Source organism: Columba livia, chromosome 6 (assembly GCF_036013475.1).
Source record: "Columba livia isolate bColLiv1 breed racing homer chromosome 6, bColLiv1.pat.W.v2, whole genome shotgun sequence".
In the NCBI taxonomy this organism is placed as follows: domain Eukaryota; kingdom Metazoa; phylum Chordata; class Aves; order Columbiformes; family Columbidae; genus Columba; species Columba livia.
The window spans coordinates 11,025,554-11,046,079 of NC_088607.1; the positions used below are offsets into that span (position 1 = coordinate 11,025,554).

Consider the following 20,526-nt stretch of genomic DNA (forward strand, 5'->3'; position numbering starts at 1 on the left):
ACTCTCTTCTTTCCCACCTCCCCTCCATGGGGGTGTTTTGACACTGAACTGGGGAATTTCCCAGAGACAGGGTAAAGGAAAAATAAAAACAGCTTCCAGCCAAGCAACACCAGGCATGATAAAAACCAGATGAGGAAGTCACTGGTTAAAACAGTAAGACAAGTAAACATGACAAGCTGTCAAAATGACGATTGTGTTGGAAACTGCTCTTCTTCCCAGAGTTTCTCAGCTCCTGCTCAACCCTCCTTGCCTGAACACATACAGACAGGGTAGAAAGCGCCAAGCCAGATCAGATCAACCAGCCCAGAGATGTGTGTCCTACCAAAGGCAGCTGCTCCATGGATGGTGAGACAACCACAAGATACTAAACCCACTTCAGGAAATTTTCACCTCCTTTTCGGAAGCTAGTTAATGCCATGTATTTATGCTTCTTATTATTCTTATCTCCATCCCATTTTTCTGGGTTTTGCGAAAGGGCAAGATAGCCTAAAAAAGTGTGTACAAAGCCCACCCTACAGGATAACTGTCAATAGATTTACTACACCAGCCTTTATGTCCCCTGAAGACTTCTTGGACATGGGTTCAAATGAGAAACTCAACACAGCTGGATGTAGGGATGCACAGGGAGCTGCTGCGCCCCATGTACTCCTCAAATCCTGCCTCTGCACAGCACGACTGCACCTGTCCCAATGCAGGATGCCTGGCGCCTCCAATTAATGCTGAGAAAATCCTGAGCAAAGTACCTACTTAAATTTGATGGGTTTGCCATTTAAAAGATGGTCTGTCAGCCTAATAAAAGCACTAGTTAGTAAACAACATTATTGCACAAACACTGGCAGAATTATGAGCAACTGCAAGCTGCAATTACTTTGACCTTAGTCACCATGCCCACACAACCAGTGATGCTAGTGCTGTGGTTTTATTTCAGACCAATGCAAACAACAACTATCAAACATTCCACTCACTTCTCCAAAGGGGAATCACCATTACCTGGTTCTGCTAGAGAAATTTACAATTGAACAGATGTAAACTACTTCATAGCCCTGAGGAAAATGGAATTCATTCACCAAAGTGTAGCTTGAGCTAAACTAATCTGAGTTGCATATCTAGTTTTTGCAGAGCTTTGAGTAGCAATCAATCTTCCTACATTCACCAACAAGTGATTTGTTAATCTGCAGTTTTCATAATGTAATAAAGAACAGTTGGATTAACCAGCTATCGTCATAACAGCCTGATGAGCTTCTTAAAGTCTCTTGGTTACTTATTGGGTATGACAGTATACAGTGCAGTGAAACAAACTGAGCAGTATGGATTACATCATGTTCTGCCATCTGGAAAACATTATAAGATAACCACTAATACTGTGAAGTATCCTGAATCCATTCTTCATTTATAACACAACCACTTGAGCTCCAGAAAGAGCATCTGAAGAATGATTTGTAAAATATGTTACTGAAATCTTAACTACAATATTGTTTTAAATAAAAAACATATCTAAGTACAAATTTGAATTTCAGCTTATATCTTTAACCAATTATATACTGATACAAATCTTCACTAATAAATTCTCTTCAAATCTATTCCTGCAGTAGAATAGTTAGCTCAGCAAAGCCATACTGGGATACAGCTCCCCACGACCAGCAAAATGATTTGAAGACTCCCTAGTAACTGGTTAACAACTTCTATTAGTTATGCAGCGAGATCAAAAAGTGTGATGGCATTTGACAGTAACACAGAAATTTAAGGTCACTGCCCCAAACAGCTCAGTGAGCGGGTGGGACAGGCTGGCAGCAGACAGAGCCACCGCAGTCATGGGGCTACAGGTTATTCCTGTGCTATACATTATTCCTGTGCTGGTAGGGGCAGTGCTCACAGTCAGTGGCTGAAGAGAAATGCTGCCTGAAGAATGCACCGGAGAGCAACTCAGCAGCCAAGCATTGTGTTTTGTGTAGTCACAGTTGCCTCTAGCATCACCGACTTCTCCCATCGGGAATGCGCAGCAACCTGTGTTACTTCTGGCCCGTGACGCACATCCTGCAGGGCTCACTCACGCTGCCAGAGAGGCCAGACACGCCTCTTGCCAGCGAGGATCTAGCACCACTTCCAATATGCGAAGCAAAGTTTATACAACCACACTTAGATCCATTTCTGTAAAATTTACTCCATGGCTGAAAGCCAACAAGGGCCAACATGCATCAGTTTAGTTTCATGGTGGATCCTCTTCACAGATAACCCTGGGCTGACACATCCCACTGTGTTCCTGGAGATATTTTGTTCAGGAAGACAAAGTCAAGCCCTTGAAAGGGCAACCAGTAGAGAGCTCAACAAATGAAGCCTCTGGGCTGGCTTTCCCAGGCAGCCATTCACATCTTACTTTCAAGACTTTGGTATCCCTAAGGAGATATGCAACAGGGTTGTTATCCACAGCTCAAGAAAACATATTTATGTATGTGTATATATGCATAAATACGTATACATACATACACACGCGCTTTCTATACAAAGCCATGCAATTCTCAGCCATCCAAACAGTCAGATCACGCTAACCTCATCACGTATTTAATATCAATGTGGTAAAACCTACAGAAGGAGTACCACATAGAAGGTGCTGTAAAAGTTAGGTCATGCCAGAGGCCATGCAATTATCTGAAATCTCAGCTGACAGAAAAGCCAAAGTGCTGGCAGGAATTTGGAACTGCTAAGGTTGGTTTATTTTTAAAATTATGCCTTGAAAATATAAAGACAGTTTCCATCATACCAATGCTTTGACCCAGACTGCCCCAGAAATGTAGTAAGAAACCAACAGACCTCTTGGACAACACAGTTTATAATTCACATAATCGTCCTGACACTGTTTCTACACAATACCCTGGTTAAAGGAGCACAGGTCTTTTTAGAGGACGCAACAGATGTGTGGGAGACCACAACGGGGTATTTATAAGTTGGGAAAGGTTAGCAATATTAATAACTTAAATTGTGAATGATCTCTAAAATAAGAGTTCCTTAAATAAGTATAACTGTATATAAATGCACAAACAAACACATACAAAAAAACACATGTGCACATAAAAATGTTGATACATTACCTATATATTTATTACTAATGTTGAGATGTTTTCTATTCTACCTGCATGATATGCTACACAAGAAAGATATTTTCTCTGGTTTCATTAACAGGTCCCATGACAGGAATCTTTGTATTATTTAGTACATTTTAGTGAACACCACTTTATGACTTGGTTCTTTAGTTTTATCACCCACTTAAATAAATACATTCCATGGGCCATTTTTGGAAATAAAAATGAGGATGTTTCGAATTCTTCAAATAAAGACTACTATTAAAACTATTTAAAGCCACAATATGAAGAAAACTGCGGAATTTTTATAGGCTAGTTTTAAAACCATATGTTCAACTCAGCTAACAAATCTGTTCATGTAAATTCTGCAACATTCAAACTGATGTAGAAATGTTCAAGCTGCTAAAAAACAGATACAGATTCTAGTTCTCCACTTATTTAATCCAATCTATTGAAAAGAACATTAGAGAATTTAGTGGCTGCTTTAAAATGAGACAAAGCTGGTAAGATATTTTTAAAGACAAAGAGCAATTACAAAATAGTTCATTTAGCCACCTTGAGAAATGCACTGTTCAAATTATCTAGAAGCACAATTAGCAATTCCACTTGATTTGCATCATACCCATAAAATTCTCCTTTCCCTTTCAGAGCCTTTCAATGAATTTTAAAGGTAACTGCTCTGCTGATCTCCAGCTTATATTGAACAGATGAGATCTCGTAAATCAAAAGCTGTCCAAATCTCCTACTGTGGATTAACATATACACGATGGCTGCTTGCCCATGACTGGAAATCCTTCTGATAGCTTAATGCTGTCAGGTGCTCCATTTCCAATGGCCAAAACATAATGTAACATTCCAGAGGACAAATTTTTCAGGCTCCATTTCAAGCACAGAGGTATGTTAACACCATTAAAACCCGCTGATTTTGTCACTATGCTTTTGTCAAGCATATGTTTCACTAATGCATAATAACTGTGTTCATTTATGAAAACACATGCCAAAAAGATCAGTTTTGAAAGCTAAACATTAGCAGATAAAGCAAAGATGACAGCAGCAGAAGTTTTGTGGATACTGTTAGTGTAATTTTTCTAATATTGGACTGCAGTCTCCAGTTGGAGAAAATAAAATCTATAACTAGCCTTATAAAGACCCCACTGTCTAGGTGAACACCATGTCCACACACTTCAGTCTTAAAATGCAAATCTTCATTTCTAAAATAATATGGGGTCTGTGTATTTCTTTATGGGACATAAAATGCTCACATAAATCTCTGTGCTGACAAATTTTCTATCTGAAGTGAAAAATGGGCAAGAGGACAGCAGGAGCAGAGGGGCAGTGGCCAGCCCAGGCAGGAGGATTTACAGAAGAGAAGGTTTGCCAAGGGTTTTCTGGAGAGGGCAGGGAGGGGGTGGAAGCTTGGAGCAAATTAATGGGCAAACTGTTCCAAGCACCAAGGCTGGCATGGGAAGATGTGTCCAAAAGACTATAGCTCCAGGTTTGTGTTACTTCACATCACTGTCTAGCTATCCAGCTACACTTCCACTAAACACCGTGAATAGCAACATGTTTCTCACCAGCAATATAAATGCGCTGTCATCTAACACCCAAGCCTGTGAAACCTCTAGTATTTCTGGTAAGCGGGAGAGGGAGGTATGTGGAAGTTTACCAGTAAGATCAACAACATGTGGGATTTGCCTGGGGAGATGTAACCACGCTTAAATCCCCAGGTTCCAGCCACCCTAAGACAGTTTGCAGCAGGCGGTTCACTCATTTAGCTGTCAAAGGTAGGACTACATCTAGACTCCCACGTGCATGCTCCAGGAGGATGTGGATGCTGAAGGAAGCGCCTTTCAAAACTCAGCACCTCACCCAGCTTCAGGTACCTGACAAGACACAAAGGACACAAAGGGACTTGAACATAAGACCTATGGGGAGAGGCTGAGGGAGCTGGGGTTGTTTAGTCTAGAGAAGAGGAGGCTTAGAGGTGACCTCATCACTCTCTATAACTACCTGAAGGGAAGTTATAGCCAGGTGGGGATTGGTCTCTTCTCCCAGGCAGTTAGCAACAGGACAAGGGGGCATGGGCTTAAACTCTACCAGGGGAAATTTAGGCTGGATATTAGAAAGAAATTCTTTACAGAGAGAGTGATCAGGCATTGGAATGGCTGCCCAGGGAGGTAGTGGACTCGCCGTCCCTAGAGGTTTTTAAACTGAGATTGGACATGGCACTTAGTGCCATGATCTAGTAAACGGACTAGAGTTGGACCAAGGGTTGGACTTGATGATCTCTGAGGTCTTTTCCAACCCAGTCGATTCTGTGATTCTGTGACCTGGCACAGCAGAGCCTGATCACTGCTTGACCAAGCACAGGAAACTGCAGGGACAACTCTCAATATCCCCCACACCATAGCTGCTCCCAGTGGCAAAAGCAAAGGAACCAGGAAAACCCCGAGGAGGAAAGAGCACAAATCTCCATTTTTTACTGTGCTTAGGATCAACAGCCAGTCCCGAAAGAGGAAACACTGTGTTCCCCCAGGAGTGTCCTTGCCACTGTGAAAGGGCTCAGCTGGGAAGAGGTCCCACAGCCTGTGCTTCAAGCAGCTGAGAGTCACCGAACTCGAGGGACAGATGTCACTGAGGACAGACAGACAGCCTTTTCCCTTCACACCTCTGGGTGCAATGCCAGGTTCTCAGCACAGTATCGGTGGGATGGTGTGTTGGGGACACTGCGGGGAGGTGATGGTTTGCAGGAGGAAAGCACACCCTCTGCAGGCTGAAACCAAGAGACTGGAGAACGTTACTTCTCTGTGCAAGCAAAGAGCACGCAATTTCATTTCAAAGGTGCTTGACAGGGGTTTTTCATAGATGCGCTCAAATGCAGGAAGAAGATTCAGCATATCCAAGTCAGCAGAAAAAAAGAGAGTTTATAAGCAGTTCCACTGCAATTCCTGGACTGGGGCCACATCACCCCTTCCACAAAAACAAAAGAACAGGCATAAACAAAATAGGAATAAACCTGCACAGAACAAAAGATTTGAAGAAACAAAAGGGTAACAAAACATTTTCATTTATTATGCCATTTTCTGTTACTAAGGTCAAATGAAAAATTACTTGTTTGAACTTTTTACTGATCTTGTTTGCTTGTTTTTAAGCAGACTTCCTCACAGTATTTTCCAGAAGAAAAACATGGAACAGATATACAAAAACATCATCTACTTGCTAATTTTTTAATAGATCAAAATACATTCTAAACGCCACAAGCCTGCCATCACTGTAAATAACTACAGAACTACAAATTAAGCATAAAACTAATTAAACAAACACCAAGTAGCTACAGGGTGTCTACAGAAAAGATGAATATAATTATAGCTCAGCAATTGGAGAAGAGAATATTTTGAATAAGTAGGTAATTAAGTTAAGAGAGCCTAAAGAAAGATTTCACACTCACATTCATATGCTGAAGCAGTTTAAAAATAGAGAGCAAGAACTGCCTGACTTCACCTTTTAATTTTAGCTGGGTGATGAGCTGGTCCCAAAGACAGAAAGGCACAGCAGGATTTTTTTCTCAGCAAAGTGCCCTTCGTATTTTTATGTGAAGGAAATGCAGTATGTTCTATTAATAACCTGCTGTAGCCCTAGATAAGTCTAGGCACTCTTACAATCAGGAAAAAGTTCTGGTTCGTTTCTCCAAATGACTTGTACTCTCAAAGACACACCTAAGAGTTGGAGAACCTCCTGACTGCCTCGGCCACTTCACGGTAAATAACCCACACAGGACAAGACACTCATTTATTTTTCCCATCAGTCACCTCTTGCAATTACTAAAGCTGTATGTGTCACTTCTCTCACGAGGAGGAAAAGGCAAGTAACTGAGTTTTCACCTTGAAATACATTTAATTTCATTCTTATTTTAATTAATAACTGGAAAAGAAAATGTTGATACCAGCTAGACCAAGACTACATTGCAGATAGGAAAAAAATATTAGAGTTGTTTGATGTAATGCTAACATGATGTCTGGGTTTTCCCAAAGAAGCTGGGGAGAAATACATGGGCTTTTCTCTGCATAAAGATTGGTGGTTCTTCTGGGTACGCCTCCCTCACACATTTTACCATCATGACACATCTCTGATTAACCTGACCCAAACACAAGCTTCCCCAGAGCAGATCCCAGCTCAGCCAACACTGTTTCAGTCTGGGAAATTCTTACAGCAGGGCAGGACTGAAACCCTTCCTGGCCCATAGCATCACACGAAGAGCTATTCTGTCCTTAAGAGAATGGTGGAAATGGAGGATAATCAGCATGCAGATCATTTTTCCAACATATTCTTCCCAAAGTGATAGCTATCCAAGTGAAGGTCTGATTCTTCTCAAAATCCTCAACTGTCTCAGAAGTGCCTTTTTAACAAAGACTACTTTTGCTTGATAGAAGGTAACAGTTGAAGCCTAGGCAGAAGTCTGAGTTAACCCTGTGGTGAAAACAAGACAACTAAACTCTCCCCTTGTGCTCCACAGCTGCATTCCCTCACTTGTATTTTAGAGCAACAGTCAGCAGCAAGACTCTCTGGATCCATCCACCCCCTCTTATGCTTAGCCTGTAATTACAGATCCATCTCAGGCTTCACCTGTAAACTTCTTAAATGTGTGAATACTGGTCAGTGATTCTCTCCAGCTGCTTCTGTGAATAAGCATTTGCAAATTTTATTTGCCAGGGAGATGCAATGCAAGCTAGTGCAAATTTGCATTAACATCCTGTTGGTCAGCAAGTATCAGGCGAGGATGCCCAGCCATTTTGATCTATCTTGGTGAACCGTTGGCCAAAAAGCCTAAGAAGCCCATGCTATCCTCTTAGTGACCTGCTTCCCATCCATTCAGTTCCTGAGGAAATAAAGCAGAGCACAACACTTATGCAGGTGAACCTAGGAAGCAGTTTGCTTACAGCTATCTAACTGATATATTTTGGTTTTAATCTTCAAAATATTTTGCCTTTTTATTTTTTCCAATCCTACCTTGATCCCAAGTCATGTTAGAAGTTTCTTATTGTCCTGAAAACCTTTTTCCACTATGATATACAGCTGAAGGGCATTGTCTTTTCTTCCAGCTGAAGGATGCTCTGCATTTCATTTGCACACATGTAATTAGCGCATTTACTCTTATCACTCCTAGCATTTCTAGTTTAAGTGTCAGATACCAAAACCGACCCTGGCACTAACAGCACTCTATCCCACCACAGGAATGACATCTTCCACTTGACTTCTTGCATCAAATGAAGTTAAAGCACTTGAAACTAAGGATGGAAGAGGTGACCAATTCTACTTCTTTTACCAAAGATCCTTCTATTTTAATCAGATGTCTCCTTGCAAGAAGGTTGTCAGCTGATATTTTCACCTTCTCCTGCTTAAGTTCAACACAAAGTCTGTAGGGCAAGGTCATCACTCACTGTATCACTATTTATAGTTACTTACTCTATCCTTATCCTAACAAGACCCTAATCAACAAAGCTTCTGACCCTCCCAAATTCAAATTTTGACATGAAGGAGTTTTTATTTGAAGGAGCTTTTAATGAGTGAAATTTCTTGCTTTTCTTGCTCTAAAAAAAAAAAAAAAAATCTGAAAATTCAATTAATAGACCACCAATTCTTCTTCCTTTCCATTTCAAAAATATTTCAAATGGTGCTTCTCTGTCACCCTCCTGTGTAAAGAAATCATTCATGAGCTGTAGGTATGAGAGGCTGGTTTTGTGTAGCAGGAGATAGAGATTCAATTTATCTTTGCCTCTCATAGAAAGGGAAAAAATATGTCTTTGGAAGAGTCCACCGTGCAGACACAGCCCTTTCTTCTACAGTCCCCTTGTCCTTTCAGCAGGGTAACACACCAGACTCCACCAAGTGGCCAGTAAGTACATCTTTGGCAAGGCAGTTCAGATTTCAGAAGGAAACGTACAAAATATTCATTAATTGCTCAAAAAAGCAGCCAAGTCTGAGTTTGCTCCCAGAGCCCATCCAACACGATCCAAATCCAGGGGAACGACAGGAACTTCACCTGTAGCTTTATCAGGCAGCCAGGTGGGGGTCTCGTCTATATGAAGCATTCTCCAGGGCATGCAATATAGTTGCTACAGCACTGGCTCTACTGCATATGTATAGAGCAATGAGCCTGAAAGGGATGTGGCCTCCAAGCCAGGATTCCAGCTGTTCCGACAGCATCGTTACCACCAAACCCTGGCATCCAAAAGAAGCTGCTCTCACCGCGGCCACCCATGCGGTTCTGTTCTTAGAGCCGTGGTCACTCTGCTAGCTTCACTACAGATAAATAAGTAAAATTACCTCAGGGAATTTAAATTAAGAGCCATCTCTCTGTCTCACAGAGTTATATACGGCTCTGTCATGTTTAAGCATTTTTTCTGCCTCCCTTGGTGATTCTGTTATTTCTTAAAAGCAGGGGCTGGAGACGGGGGGTGAGAAGTGATGTACTTCAGGTCTCCTCGAATTACTGAAATGTCTAAGCCAAGATCTAGGGTCCATTTGTCACAAGTGACACCCTTGGACAGTCTCTGCCTTGTCCACAGGGAGCCAAGCAGTGAGCCCTCCTCCCACACTGCGCTGTTTATACAAACCACCAACTTGGGAGGAAAAAGTAGATACAGACCTGATATAGTGATTCACTGCTAGTGAGGTCCCTCTGGCATCCAGCTAGGAGGTGAGAAAACTAAATATAACAAACTTAAAACTACAATTATTGTAGGGGAGCTTGCCAGAGCTGCTCTGAAGCTCCTAATGGTCTGTCGGGGATTTATGGATCAGCTGTGAAAATTTACTCACAGCTAAAACTTGCCAATCAAGTCCTCAGCTTTGGAACACTGCTACCAACTTTCACGTAATACAGCTGGAAATGATAGAATCGCCAAAGCAAAATAGTAGATTTTAATGCTTCAAGGAGGGACACACAAAAGAAAAAATTATCATATTAAACAGATCATTAAGAAATGTGGGGGGAGTTTTGCTTCTCTGTGTTTGTACCTTTGTGTAAAAGAGTCTTAGATTCTACAGAGGGGGAGATTACAAACAGACCAGTGCCAAGTGCTGCTGAAACGCACAGTAAGAGACAATATGTTGTACAGAAATGGCTACAAATGGCTCTCTAGAGCAGATTGCCCCCATAAATTATGCCAGCAATCCAGAAAGTTATCTTAGTTGCTGATATTTTATTTCCTTGCCATATGGATTAGGGTAAGATGGGATCTTCATAAAACTTATAAAATGGGAAACACCACAAAACTGTACATGTTATTTTCATGGTATTACATTAAAAACCAGCAGCAAACATAGCAACAACAACAAAAATCCTGGGAACCTACACAGAAAACAAAGCAAGTAGCCAACTTAGATGCCGGATGTAAGACAGTGCCTTGTTTCTCCCAGATGCTCCACACAAACTGGAAGCCAGCAGTGATGGCCGGTCTGAGTGCCACGCTGTGCAGAGGACACGATGGGCTCTTTGTACCCTCTCCACCTCCGACTCTACAAATCCCTACAGCTGGTAAGGCTTTAACACTACAGAGTATTGGTCTTAAAACATGTCAGACTATTAGTACACTATTAAGAAGCACAAAGGAGCATGGATTCATACTCCTCCTTGCACAGCTTCATGCTCTCTTTTAAAAAAGTGACATTTCAATGCTAGAACACAAGGTAACTTTCTATTATTTTATTTGGCTTCTCCTGTATCAGATTTCTGCTATCTGCAATTATTGTTCTCTACATTTCTGTGCAGGATTCCTAGTGACCTGGCAAAGATAAGCAATAGTCATGAAGTCTTACAGACTTAGGTGATAGGATTTGATCCTCTAAAGCCTTACACACATAAATAATCCTCATGTGCATGGATAAGGCTTTGCAAGATCCATCTCATAGTATATACACTATATCCAAGGAGGAATTTAAGTCTTATTTAACACTGACAAGTGAACGGGCTTGGCCACCTAACATATTTATGTAATGTACAAGGTATGTTGGGTTTACTTTGCACAGATATCCTTTAATCACCCAAAAAAAAACCCCAAATAAATCACATCTAGCCCTTGCAAATTTCCATTTTACTCCTTTTTTAAGGAAATTCAGTCCTTTAACACTTTGCAATACAGAAAACCTACAAAACTTAGGTTGAACAGTAACAATCCCACATCCTTTAGAAGTCCGATCTACAAAATACACACTGATTTGTAAATAACTTAAATTTTATTGTCGAATTTGAAGTAGTTAGTGCTTTTTACTTCTCCAGGAGTGAGAAAAGACCCGTTCAAATAAAATCCAAAACAGTGCAGAAAGACTAGATTGACCTGGATCCGAGTTCCACAGAACTTTTATTCTTTTATTTACATCACTTTCGTAGAACCTGTTTGCCCATGCTGCCAATAGAGGTATCTATAAACACCATCACAGTCACCCACTATTCTTCTGTATTACTCCCAAACACGTTCACCTCCAGACACATCAATGACTCTCTTTTCGGCGTGAGGCACCTCAGAGTAACCCGAGGCAAACCTCTTGGGCCATCTCCAATGGTCAACAGAAAGATGCCAGCAGCAGGGTGAGCCCTGCCTGTACCATGAGGAGAAGGTCTTGCCACAGGGTAGAACAGTGACCTTGAATAAATGGTAAATAAAGAAAAGAGCCCAATGTTTGGTTGTTGGTTGGCAGGACAGTGGAAAGCTGTAGGTGACCTTACAAGAATGTGCCATGAGTGGGGCACAAATGGATGGTGTAGAGCACATGGATAGCAGGGGTGTGAATGTTAAGATGTGTTAATAGAAGAGTTTGGAAGATAAGAGGAGCCTAGGGCTGAAAAAAAAAAAAAAAAAAAAAATAACCTCACCCTAGTTTGCTAATATTTCTCTCCACAGTTTTAAGAGACAAGTGTCATCTTTTCTCCAAATCCCATCCTCAGTCTGAACTGTGCATAATCACTGACAAAGAATTTTATGACGGGGAGAGCAGAGGAAATCTCTGACTGCAAACAACACAAACACACACAGCTCTGTGGGGACTGGAGCAAACTTCTCTGCACCAGAAGTTAATCTGCTCTCACTCCAGTTCCAGGCACAGCAGAAAACAGACTAAAAAAAGACATTATTAAAGCATTTTATGGCATTTTGTTCTCAAATAGTATTTCAGAATTTTATTTTACAGGTTTTTTTTTTAAAAAAAATGAGGCCAGAAAGAGAACAATGAAAGTTGGTCAGTGTAATGAATTGTGTGTTTAATCATCCTAATAAAATTACTTAGCACATCTTCCCCTAAGATGAGAACACGTTAATCAACAGGGACAAACAATATTTCTTACTGCAGAAACAGACTGTGGTCAATTTACTGCTGCTTTGCCCACAGAAGTTTATTTGTTGTCTAAGTAAAGGAAACATCAACCACCAAGTCACTTGTTTCAGAGATACATAAAACCTACTTCTTAAAACAAAGATTCAAATGTAAGTAAAAATGCAACAACATCTGTATGTCTCCAAAGAAGCAGCCCTAACTCCCAGATACCATCAACTCAATCTCTCCCCTCCAGGAGAAAAAACACAACACATAAAACCCTAGCTTTCGACACTGCCAAACTCAAGACATTCTACATTGTCTGAATTCTAATACTCTGCAGCCCGCAGTACAGAGAATCGCAAGAATGATGGCAAGTTGAGGAAAGCTAAGACCAGACAACATCAGATGCTTCTAGTATCACAAAAGCCAGTAAGCCTGGGAAGGGAGCAGGTGACCCACAGTCAGCCGGGGAGCTGGCTCGGAACCTGCCCACAATACCGTTTTCTGTGTCCATCCTGGCCAGCAGAACACATTACCCCAAGGTAACAGCAGCTAAACCCTTCTGTATCCTGTCCCTGCCTTCTCCTAGTAAGAAGTATATCCAGAAGTGATGAAGCAAAATATTAATTACTCCATCCCTCTTCAAGCAGTCATCATCACTAACACTTCCCGTAACACAGGCTTTAGAGTTACAACAGCACAGGAGATGGACTACAGTTCACAACCCATATAGCTACAGATCCCTATCAACCCCCAAGACGGGCAGGCAAAGGCTGCTGAGACACCGGCATGTCTTTAAATGATGGAGGACAGATCTGAACAGCATCATTTAGTGCTACAGTCACTCAGCACAACTTCGCCCCAGCGCCGCACACCTGCTGGTTCAGCTCATCTCCCAACACAGACATGCAGAAAACTAACAACAAATCCCTATTCCTTGTAGTTCTTTGTATGCACGGGATAAATATGCAGCTTCTGGTACAGTTAACATCAGTCAAACTCACATTTCACAAGTGTACATACACACATCAAAAAAAAAAAAAAAGGCAGTAAGCCTGCAAGAAAATAACTGCCTGTGCACTCACAAACACTGATCCTTTAAGAAAACAAGCCTGAGCCCCTTCCTGCAACAGAATACCCAGTGCTTTTATTTGGCATTTTTTTCTAAATAGGCAAGAGGCATTTGTAAAACAGGCTGAGCTTGAGTTGTCAGAACAAGACAGATATTAAAGGTTTCTAAAACCCAAAAGGACAGGTTTTCTGGTTTCCCCCAGTGTGCCAAGTGACAGCTTCACTGTGACGGGTCATTAGTGTGACAAAGAGAGAGCAGCTGGACATAGAGGGGCAGAGGCTAACAGAGCGATTACATCCTTAAATCAACTATAAAATGTTACAAAGCATGAAGAGGGGGAAATAGCAGGGGGAGTATATTCAGGGGAATAAAGTCGATCTGACAAAGTGTCTAGCTGCAAATCAGATCAAAGCAGTTCATTTAAATTAAAAAAAAAAAAATAATCAAGACAGCTTACTCTTCAGAAAAAGCAGATTCTATTTGAAGGAGTACTTTAAAGTGACTAAAACTATTATTTCATGCAAATAAGCCATTTTTTTACCCTCCTAAATACATTTCTGAAGTTCTCTATGAAGTATAAATCTACCTTTGAAGACATAGTTCCTCCCATTCTGACAGTCCCCGGAAAGGATCAGAACTAAAAAGTATTGAGGTTTTTACCCATCTCCATTTTCCTTTCCTCCAAATGAGGTCAGAAAGGTTTTAGCATCATCTGCAGAGCCGCAGCAGCGCAGCAGGTCACACGTAACTACTCACTGTGTGGTGCATGCAACTTTGAATGGACACGGGCTGAATTAAGAGGAAAACCAAAAGAACACATTTCCCAGTCTTCCCATTGATGGGAATAGGAGTAAAAAATTTCCAATAAATGAGCAACAGCAACCTCCAAGCAACTTAGTTACAGTAAAGAAGACTCCACTGCCATGTGTTGTGGTCCAAAAACCACTTGTGTTGCTTCTTATAAGGTATGTATTATTTAACATTTTGCTAAACTTGATATCACTGCTGTTATCTCTCTCTCCACTAAAATATATGAAATAATTTTGACATTTCTGAGTAACTAAGAATTGATTGATAACTAATAATACAAGCCAGATTACATGCAGATATTTGCACGCAAGGCATTCCTTCTAAATTCTTTTTTTCGGATCCCTTTCCACTTTGTACCTCTGTGCTCCCTCTTCAAGCCTTAAATTCAATTTTGTTGTGTTTTTCTCCCAATAAGATGCTGGGTTTTAAAAGAGTTTGAAACAAACACACACACACAAAACAAACAAAAAATACTGGGCAGGGGTCAGTAACACAACACCAAAACAGACACAAACAAAAGATTTCAGAACAAAGCAGCCCACACTTTCAGTCATTTTTGTTTAAAACAGAGAACATTCATATGATTAATTCATCTTTAAGCTATGGGTCACACCCAGTATACAGGAGGAGTTGCTGACTTCCATTTAAAAAAGACAATAAAAAAACAAGTATTTTAAATGAGAAATGATAAGAAAAGAAAATGTTAAGAGAAAAGAGAAATTTCAACTACCTGCCTTGAAGGTAGTTATCATCACTGATTCTACTTTTTGTAAGCAACTAAACTTAAAAGTGAGGCACCCCCAGGCATCCCTGTCCCCTGTGCACAGACACGTTTGGTACCCGGATTTAAAGTTCTGATTTTAATGTCAGGTAAGGTCTGACAAGTCTCCATAACCACACAGCAAGGAGGCAGACAATTCAGAGAAAACAGATCTTCCCTCACTGTGTGTTTCATAATGTACAGAGACGACGAGTGGGAAACGCAAGGAGGAGTTTAATAAGGCGGGTTTGGTTCCCACGTTCTGTGGCGCGTCCCACACCACGCAGTTGGCTTGGTCAGCTCCTGTCCCTTGTTTTGCTAAGGCTGCTCCGCTAAAACAGCTACAGCGCTTTCTGTTTTGTTTTCATCGCCTTTCAGGGCTGTTACAGCTGTTACAACACAAACTCGATGTGTTTTGAGGGCTCTGTCGGGCAGAGAAACAACTCAGATTCTGGAGATGCACTTTAAAAGGCAAATAAATATGGAAAGCCTGGATCAGTAACAGTAAGACAAGAAACAGTAAAACCAGTGTTTCTCCTAATGTCCCCTTGTTAAGTATCAGTTTAGCCTTTGCCATATATGCCAAACTATTTGCCATGACTAATGTATATAATGGGAGTACATTTCATATTTTATCTCTCCTGAGAGACCTTGAGTTGCAGGGGGAGAAAAATAAAAAGAGAAAAGAAAACCTCACACTTTACACAAAGAAAAAATAAAAAAGCACATGCTTAAACATAACAGGTTTAACCCTAAAAAAAAAGTTGGAGGTCATTTTGTTTATTATTTCCTGACAAGTTTCCTCCTCACTGCTATAGAAATGAAGGACAGAGAGCACTCAGCACCAGCCTGCTCACTCCTGTCTGCCCCCAAACTGGCACAGGCTGATGACGACTCAGGCACAGATGTTGGAAATTCCATCTTCCTTCCAGAGGAACTGAAAATCTCCAGGACACAACCACTCAGGAGGAAAAAGAGGGAAGAAATTAAAAAAAGCAGCCCACTTTGGTTTTCTCTCTGTTGTTTTAAAACACCTTTATTCAATTTGTAAAACAAATGCATACCCCTATATCAAACACAGGGAGTTAAAAACAGCTCCGTGTCCACTGGACAGATATTAGCCATGACAAATCCTTAGAACTGAAAGCATGCAACCAGCCATTAAAACATACAAAGAGACTGCATTTCAACATCATTAGGTCTCCTATAATTATGGAGTTTACTTGTGGCATGTTTTAAGCAACAGCCTTCACAGAAATCATTCTTCATGCGACATCTTTACAGTCAGTCCACAGCCACCACTCGGTCCTTCATCTCACTTATTTCCAGCTAGTTGCTCCATCCGACTGCAACGAACCACACACCTGGAATTATTAATAGAACCCTCCACTCTCTCACGCTGCTTAGGCACTCCAGTCAATCCAACAGCAGGTGCTAAAACTCATCACACACTGAGCTGTCAGCTGAAAAGTACATTTTGCAATGTAATTGCGAATTATAAACAAAACCTCCAAACTATCAACAAAAATCTTCTCATAAGAGCAAACTTACCGAGAGGGGAAAAAACAAACCAGCAGTTCCAACCACACATTCAAACCTTTCTGTGCAGAACAGGTATTTGAGATCTTCTCAGAGATTTCCCACACGTGTCTCACTTGCTGATACTGCAGACCCTACCCCACATTTCCACTCCTTCCACAAAACCGCAGTAGAAGCCAGTTACAAACACCAAACAACACCATTACAAATGTTTTTCTCCCTCTTCTCAGTCTTCTGCTTTATTACATACGCAAATGGATATTTTTGTAAGTCATCCTTGTAGGGTGTAAATTCAAGTTTGCCTTCCCTGTCCACTTTTCATTCTCAGCTTTGCAACCTGAGGGCTGTGACTGCAATAAGGCTTGTCCTTTCGGAAAATAACAAGTATTTTTCCCACCCAACATCACAACAACTTGCATAGATAGAAAGCTTTAACTGCTCTGTAAATCTTATGATTGGACCTTTATTATCAACAGAAATGACGTTGTCACTCGGGGTGAAAAATACAACATGTACGCAGTGTATTTCAATTGGTATCTTCTTGTATTTTGGAACTAATAGCAAGGAATTTCAAACTAGGTATTCATTTGTATTTTAATACTAAAATTACATTATAAATGTTAAAGCAGATAGACATTTAAACAGTACAGTACATGCTACCTGCAGTGAATGAGTGCAGCCCATGTAGCTGCTACCAAAAACATTTCAGATCTCCAGTTTCACCAAATTTTTATACTTGTTCAATGCTCAGTGTTCACAGTGGACGTTTACCAGCTGCCCGTGTAGGAAGTCATTTTTCAAAATTATATTGGTCCTCACCTAATATGTGCAAATATTTGTAACAAAAGCACTGAGGGAAGAAAGAAGGAATACAGAGAGCTTTTAAAGTTTCAATGGTATAATGAAAAATAGAAGTGTTGAAACAGTTAAACGCCACACAATATTCTGGCCTACACTGCTCTGAATTAGCATCCTGCAACTGCACGCTTGTTCACTGCGGCTCACAAAGCAAAAACACGGCCAAAAAAAGTAAAAAAAAAATCAAAATGCTTGGGAAAAAAGGTCAATGTTTTCCTTCCTAGTAATGAGACCATGACTTTGTTTTGTAGAAGAATCACTGCTTTCCTTCCCATCCTATTTTCCCCATCATAATACCTGTTCTAACATATTAGAAATATATTCAGAAGAGCAATTTAAGATATTCCCTAACATCTCCGTTTCTAACAATTACTGAATATCCAATTCAGATAATAAAATACCACATTATTACCAGTAAAGCAGAACATAATTTGCCCACGGTTCAAATTAAATTCAAGGTGGAAGTGTATTAATTATCAGGTAAACAAAGAGACACACATCAAATTGTGCCGCACAGTTACAAAACCAAACGATCAAGTTACAGAAGCTTAGATGGAGACATTCGACATTTGCCATTCTGCGCCACATTACCCTGATAAAGAATGGTTAAAACATGGCACCTCTCTCCTTCCAGTAAAGATAGGCTCAAAAGGAAACTAATTTCAAGTTTTCCTACATATACATATAATTTGCTAGCAGCCGTGACCAGCAAAAATGTGACGCCTTTGTATGTAACATGCGCCGTGTTATTATAAAAATAGAATCGTGAAGCCGTCTTGACAGCTTTGCCCATCTGACTTGCAATATACATCCGCCTAAAGTCTTGAAACGTAAAAAAATGGCCATCTTTAGAGACTACAGTTTAAGACTGATTTTAAGTCAGTGTAAATTACCTTCTGCTGCACAATAATTCATATGTAGCCCTGTGGGAGCCCAGCAAGCTAAGGTAACAACCATTAATGTTTCAGTTTCAATGCAAACTTCCAAGTCTGTATTTCCAATTAGGAACAAAAACGTCGGTAACAAGAACCGCTAACGTTTTCATGATTAAGTTACAAAAACACGATTGAAAAGCAAATATACAAGAAGAAAACCAGGCATCAATATATATATGGGCCACATTCCACAGAAAGTGTTAAAGTCTAGTTTCATACATATTTATAAATAAGATAACGCAATTCCTAACTTAAAATAAGTCATACTCTAAGTTTGTCGTACAGATAAAGCGCACACGCGTATATATATTTATATACATGTATGTATGTATTTTGAAAATACAAGTGAGAGGATTGGAATAAAGTCCTCCGTTAGTCACATTGCTGGGTTTTGTTGACAAACTGGTAAAGGCGAAGCCTCAGGCAGCGCCTTTCCCGAGGGGCTGTCGCAGTGAAGCGGCGCAAGGCCCGCAGCGAGCCCGCCGCAGCCCGGCCCTGCTTTGTCACACCGTCGCCCTGCTCGGCGGCCGGACACAGGCTCAGGCCGGTTGGTGGCCTGGGACATCATGACAAAAGCGTTTCTCAACCTGCGCCACTGCGCAGCGTCCTGCTCATCAAGCCAAGCAGCAAATCTTAAAGTAATAGAAGGCAAATTCTAACGGCTCCATAACGGGGCGTTCGTTAGTAGATTCACTGGTCTGTGAAAAGCCTCTATCTCTTTTAACCTGTTACGATTTGTGAAAAAGTAGATACAGTGCATGCAACCATCTTGAATCAGCACGGAACAACTTATGTGTTACTCAGGCTTCACGTACTAACTATGGAGTATTCGGTTTGTCTTCAAGCTTCTCAGCCAGAAAAGTATCGCTCACACTACTGCATCTATGTGGCAAAAGTACTTTTCCCTCTCCCTTTCCAGGTAGAAAACGAAAACAGCAAAATGCCGTTAGCATCACTGCTCCCGTTAATAAGCCTTCCACGCATGCACAGTATACTTTTTCTCTGACAGTTTTGCAGAGATGCGATCGCTCCGGGCACAACACGACCCCTCTCCCCAGGAGACCCCCGAGCCCGCAAGCAGAGGAGCGGCTGCCGGGCCCGGCACACGGCGGCGACCACGGGAAGGAGAAGAAAAACTTTCGCGACCGAGCGACCCGCTGCCTGGAGGAGACGGGGTGCCGGGGCGAACCTCCGGAGGACCGACACGAGCGGCTTTTCGGGCAGTAAATTTCTGCTGGGATGCGGGACCGGTGCCGGTCTTTAATGGGATACGTGCCCCGCATTAGCGGGGACGGCCGTTGCGCCGAAGAGGAGGCTCAGCCCCGCGAAGCAGCGCTCGGCCAGGGCCGGTGCCGGGCCGACCCTCCGCCCGCCCGGCTGTCAGTCTGGGCGCGGGGGAGGGAAGGGGGGCATCGCCGCCGGGGAGGGGAAGCGACCCGCGCCTGCCCGCCCGCCCTCCCGGCCCGGCGGAACGCGGGGCGGCTCTTACTTGTGGAGGAGCTGGGGCAGGCTGGGCGGCGGCGGCATCCCTCGGCCGGGGCCCCGGCTGGGGGCCCCGCTGCGGGCATCGCTCTCCGGCGGGTCAGCGCCGCGGGGGGCCGGGGCCTGGCTCATGGCAGCGGCGGGGACCATGCGGGGAGGCCCCTGCGGCGGGAGGCGCGGGTGACCGCGCAGCCCTCCGCCGCGGCGGCGGGAGGGAGGGGGCACAGGACCAGCCCTGGAGGCAACCGCGCTCCCCCCGCCGCCCCCCCCGCAGGGCTGCGACCGGGCTGGCGACGACGGGACAGGCAACCCCCTGCGGCTGCGGCCGTGGCTGAGCCCGCCCTGCGGGAGGGCAGCCGCTACCGGCCGGGGGCGGCCGGCGCCGCACGGGAGCTTCGCTGGCGGGGCCGGAGGGGCGGGCGGTGCCCCCAGCCCGGCCCCCCCGCGGGCCGCGCCCGCCGGCCCCACCTGGGCGCCGGGTCCGTTCCCTCCCTCCCTCCGGCGGCACCTGCCCCGCGGGAGGGACCCCGGTCCCGGGCAGCCCGGTCCCGGCCGCAGGCAGCCCGGCGGCCGGAACGAGCGGTTTCGCTCCGTGTCCCGGCCGGAGTGCACCTGGCCGTGCCCGGGGCTCGCCCTTGGGGCAGAAAGGGCAGTGCGGTAAAGAGTGAGCGGCTCCGGCAG

General features: G+C 42.9%; 1 protein-coding gene and 1 long non-coding RNA gene across 4 annotated transcripts in view; one reads left to right on the forward strand and one right to left on the reverse strand.

The window, feature by feature from the left end:
- Positions 1-20,129, reverse strand: part of RBM20 (RNA binding motif protein 20) — a 106,308-nt gene extending 86,179 nt beyond the window's left edge. The window contains exon 1 of one of the 3 annotated variants that reach the window (XM_065067029.1): positions 19,853-20,129. In XM_065067029.1, the coding sequence (XP_064923101.1) occupies positions 19,853-19,995 (143 nt within the window). In that variant the 5' untranslated portion in view covers positions 19,996-20,129. Of the gene's footprint in view, positions 1-16,582; positions 19,789-19,852 lie in introns of those variants that run through there. The other 2 variants (XM_065067027.1, XM_065067030.1) reach the window with 2 other exon arrangements.
- On the forward strand, positions 10,493-12,237 carry LOC135579757 (uncharacterized). The gene is made up of 2 exons (XR_010473454.1): positions 10,493-10,614; positions 11,978-12,237. It is a non-coding gene; the product is annotated as an uncharacterized LOC135579757 (long non-coding RNA).
- Positions 20,130-20,526: the final 397 nt, after the last annotated feature.